The 4,826-nt window shown below is 36.2% G+C and overlaps 1 protein-coding gene across 1 annotated transcript; it reads right to left on the bottom strand.

The window, feature by feature from the left end:
• Positions 1 to 247: 247 nt before the first annotated feature.
• Positions 248 to 4,343, bottom strand: LOC148285635 (uncharacterized). Its single transcript, XM_088242595.1, has 2 exons — positions 3,492 to 4,343; positions 248 to 1,228 (listed from the first exon to the last, which is right to left on the bottom strand). Exons 1-2 carry the CDS (start codon positions 4,243 to 4,245, stop codon positions 606 to 608), a joined length of 1,377 nt encoding a protein of 458 aa, XP_088098721.1. The 5' UTR covers positions 4,246 to 4,343; the 3' UTR covers positions 248 to 605.
• Positions 4,344 to 4,826: the final 483 nt, after the last annotated feature.

The raw sequence follows: 4,826 nt of genomic DNA, 5'->3' as shown, positions 1-4,826 counted from the left end.
TACGTCCGGTCTTTAGGAATTATGCGCTACAGACAATGGGGAAATATCACATACTGTGAAAACCGATGAGAATACATAAAATGGATATAGAAAAATTTATTGTACGTCCAAGATCAATATGGTTATTGTGGATAAATGTTTTCATACATAACTTTAAAAAATAAATAATAAAAAATATCTCCCTAGAAAAACGCGATAACATAAACAAGACCAAACGGCGTCAAGATTCGTGCGATGTTTTATAAAAATTTTAACGGGTACAAACAGAGTTCAAAATAAACATGAATCGTGACGTATTGAGGATGTGCCCAATGCAACGACTGTTTTCGCGGGAATTTAAAATTAAAAATTTAAAAATATTTTTTTATGGTACCTACTAATAAGTAGAAAAAAAAAATATGGTGCCTACTAATAAGTACAAAAAAAATATTTCTGTATTTGACAGTATTTCAAAGACCTTTATTACTTTAAAATTGTAAATAAAAAAAGTGGTATTTCTCTATTATATAAACGCAATAAATTAAGTATTAATATTCCGAAAAATTCGTCGTTTCAAATGTGAACAGTTTTGCGGGGTTTTTTTAGTTAAAGTTGGTATGAAATTTTTACTTTTTCTTTTTATCCTTCTTCCCACTTTTCGCGGGCTTCGAATGGTCCTTCTTCACGGACTCCGCCGAGAGTACCGCAACTTCCGGCTCCGGCTCCGGCGGGGGAGGCGGCGGCAAGGGACAATCCGCCTCATCGTACTGCGTCGTCCTCGTCTCTGATTGTGGCTTCGGCGGTTTCTCTGGCGGTTTGGGGGTCACCAGCTCCAGCTCCAGGTTGGCTTTGTCCGCCGCTCTGCACTTTTTGTTTATCTTGAGAAGAAACACGTCTTTGTTTTGGTCTATAACCTTCATGGCTTCTACCCCGTTCGGTACATTACTCGGAGTAATGACCAATGTCGGTTTTCCGGCGTTCGGGTCTCCCGTTGTGAACTTAGTGCTGAACGCCTGGGGATTTTGACTCCCTTCGTTATTAGACTGCTTCATGTTGAGGAAGACCTCGTTTTCCCCGAAGACTATGGTCCGCTCTTTAGGACCCGATGCATCAGCCCCAGTTTGGTTGCAGCTTGTTTGAGAAATAGTACCCTTAGTTTTTGATTTTGGCACGCGAATCTTGATTTGGTTTCCATTCAATGTGACGCCTATTTCTTCGTGGTCATTGTCTCCGGCTTTTGACTTTGGCGCTACAAATGAATTATCATTTTTTATTTTAATAAATTTACGGACAAAGATCATTTTGAACAAATACAGGGTGTTCTTTAAACCCTGTCACATCCGAAACCGCGATGATCAGTATGAGAAAGAAGACATATTGGCGTATTAAAAAATATTTAGAACAAAGAAAACTATAAAAAAAAACATTAAAAAAAACAAATGATTGCTTACTTCTGCAGTGGCAAAGTGAGAGGAGCGCGGCGCAGCATCAGACTTCCCCCTCCCCCCTCCTCGTTTTTCCCCTGCAAAAGTAAGCAACCATTTGCTTTTTTGATATATATTTTTTTTAAAATTTTATTCGTTCTAAAAAAATATTTTAATGTGCCAATATGTCTTCTTGCTCATACTGATCATCGTGGTTTCAGATGTGACAGTGTTTAATGAACACCCTGTATAACAACAAAAAATTCAACCGTAAAAATAACATAAAACTATAAACAAAACAATAAAAAAAATAGCACAGACGAATTATACGTCATCATCATCATTCCCTTTTCGCACCTAATGGTGCATAGGACACTGCATTGGTGCACCAATCGCAGCGTATCTTGATCATTTTTTTGTTACATGAAGAGAAGATGATCAGTCTTACGCTTCAGATACAAGTCCAGGGACTATGAATTAACATGGTGTGTAAACACCCTTTTAAATAAATATTTCATATCAACCATGTCGGAAATCGAACCCGAGACCTCTTGCTTGGTAGGCAAACGCGCTGACCATTACACCACGAGACGGACAATATACATAATGGACAAACATTATGGGATCCAGCTTGATTATAGATGTAAGGAATTTGTCGAAAATTTATATTTTTTAATGAATTAAGGTAAATTGATTCCATTTACAGCCAAAATAATTCAGATTCTGATTTTCGTTAACAAGTCTGATCATTCTACGTAGAGGCGCCAGAAAACTATAATTATTCTTTTAATAACCGATGAACAAAATCGCATTATTTCGGAGTATTTTTCTAGGTGTAGAATAAGTATTTTCTAGATGCAGATTAAATCAGCATTAAATCAGAAATCTAAAATACGATAGGAAAATATCACAAACTATGAATACCGATAAAAATACATGAAATAGAATTATAATAATTAATTGTATTTTCAAAATCAATATGGATATTGTGGAGAAATATTTTTATATTTAATTTTAAAAAGATTTTTTTTTAAATACGTCACTAGAAAAACGCGATATGTTTGGCCTTGATAAATGTGACGTCAAGATTCGAGAAATTTTCTAAACCAATTTGAATAGTCAGGAACAAATAAACATGAATTGTGATGTATTAGCCAGTATTTCATAAATCTTTATTACTTTAAAAATGTAAAAAAAACTTTATTTTTCCGTTTGGATAAATTGTAACAGAAAGCAAATAAAATTTATATATAAGAGAAATTATAGTTTATAACGCATAGACCCTCCCTGTTTTAAGACCCAGATGTATTGAAAAAAGTTAAATTTAAATTAAATAACTGTCCCAATCTCATCAAATTGATCCGAAAAGGTTGCATAAAAAAACCTAGAACAACTTGTATTAGCTATATTTACCAATACGTTTACAAGAACGTTTCATATTTTTAATGTAACTTGTCCCATGAGGCGTTCTTAACGCATGAGAGTGCTCGAGTTTGACTCTCTGTGAGATTTAGATAATCAACATTAATTATCTACCTAGTACTCTGTAACTACTCATGTACTAATACTTAGCTGATCATTACGCTTTAAAAGTGTCCAATAATAAATTCACACTTCTTTTTAATAAAAAGTCAAAGTCCCATAAGACGAGGTCTACTTAACTGGGAAGTTTTTCGTGGAAATTGGAAGAAAGCGAGGTCTAGCATGATCAGCCTTTGATAGGCTGTCATATACCCTGAAGTCTCCGAAGTATTCACATTACTTTTTTTTTTACTTTTCGATGCTTGTGTTCTCCCTATACTCACATATGGCTGTGAAACTTTGGTAATCACGAAAAAAAATACACAAATTATCAGTGACGCAAAAGGCTGTAGAAAAGAGAATGATGGGTACTTCATTAAGAGACAGAAAAACTTGTACATGGAAAAGAGCAAGATTTAAAGTCATGGATGTGTTCCACGGGGTTGAACACATAGCCAGAAACACAGGCTCTAGACAGACTAAAAAAGTCGTAACGGGAAGCCCAAAACAGGCAAAAGAAGTGTCGGCGAAATGAAATAAGACTAAAATATTTATAAATAATGTTACCAAAGCAGCCACATCCTGTGTCTGATTCTACCGGAGCCAATTTGCTTGGATATCCACCTCCTCCTCCACAACTTCCACCGACACCCATGTTCCCTCCATGGCCCGGCTCTTGTCCGCAGCAATGATCACCGACATCCCTGATCATTTTTTTAGGGTCGCACTCATTGGTCCCTCCTCCGCCTCCGAATGTTTTCTTAAACGTGTAAGCATTACACTCCTCGTTGCCCTTCACCATAAAATTACTTCCCCCTTCGTTCATCGTGAAGTCGTTTAAATTGATGGTGTCCAATTTCGATAGCCTTATCATCATGTCCAGTACGGCGACTTCTTCCTCCTCGGGGTTTAGGATTGCATAGTACCCTTTCATCGGCCTGACCGTTTCTCCGGCGTTGATCTTGTCCAGTTGTTCCGATAGATCGATGGCGGCCGTTCCCAAGCCGAGCTTCGAAGGAAGACAGGCGCAAGACATTTTCTGCCAGGCTTCTATATAGAGCTTGCAATCGCTCGAGGCTTGTACCATCGCTTCGTTGCTGAGGAACAGACAGGTCTTTCCTTTGGAAAAGTTGATCGTGCATTCGCACGAGCTCCTCTGCCTGGGATCGTTTGGTTGGCAAATTTCGAAAGAAATCTCGTTGAGAAATTTGAAGCCCAGACACGTCTCGTGGTTTCCATCGATACAACAAACGTGTTTCTGGACAGTAACTTTGTGGACGTAGATATTCAAGACATAATTTGTTCCTATAACCGCCGGCATTTCAGTTAACTAACAGTAAAGTTTCACGGAAAATTTTAAAACTACTTTGAGAACGCTAAAATTTGTTGTCATTCCAAATTACGGATGACAGAATTCAGAAAAATGACTGTCGATTGTTTGAATTTAGATTAATAGCAATAAAATTTGGTCGTAATTAGGTACGTGTCAGTTATTTCATAATGTATAACACAAACCTTGTTTGTTTATTGTAAATTACAGAAAATATTTCTACTCAGGTGAAGAACCTCTTTAGAAAGAGAATATGAAAGCCTATGACTGGTGAATTGACCGGTTTAAATCATCACTTTGCACTGGATGTAACATTTGACATTCTACTTAATTAATTTCTTTTAAGTAGTTTTTTTATTTTTTATTTATTTATTCACACTATTTATCAAAATACAATTCCATGTTCACTTTGCCCAGCTAACAAGTGTACATACCCCGTTCCAAGCTAGGCAATTACATTTTAATATATTATAATAGTTAACAAATTAATATAGAGCACAGACAAACAAAATATAAACTTATTCGGATACACATTTTGATTCATATACATACAGACATACACATATATAAAT

The sequence above is a fragment of the Micrasema longulum genome, unplaced genomic scaffold (assembly GCF_059751315.1).
Source record: "Micrasema longulum isolate JH-2025_06_02 unplaced genomic scaffold, ASM5975131v1 h1tg000018l, whole genome shotgun sequence".
In the NCBI taxonomy this organism is placed as follows: domain Eukaryota; kingdom Metazoa; phylum Arthropoda; class Insecta; order Trichoptera; family Brachycentridae; genus Micrasema; species Micrasema longulum.
Note: the sequence above shows the minus strand (reverse complement) of the source record. Positions and strands in the feature narration are given on the sequence as shown.

Bases quoted from the DNA above. Each gene is read 5' to 3' on its own strand.
- LOC148285635 (XM_088242595.1), bottom strand. From the start codon at position 4,245: ATGCCGGCGGTTATAGGAACAAATTATGTCTTGAATATCTACGTCCAC. The intron at 1,229-3,491 runs GTAACATTATTT...ATTCATTTGTAG, and splicing joins CACAGGATGTGGCTGCTTTG to CGCCAAAGTCAAAAGCCGGA.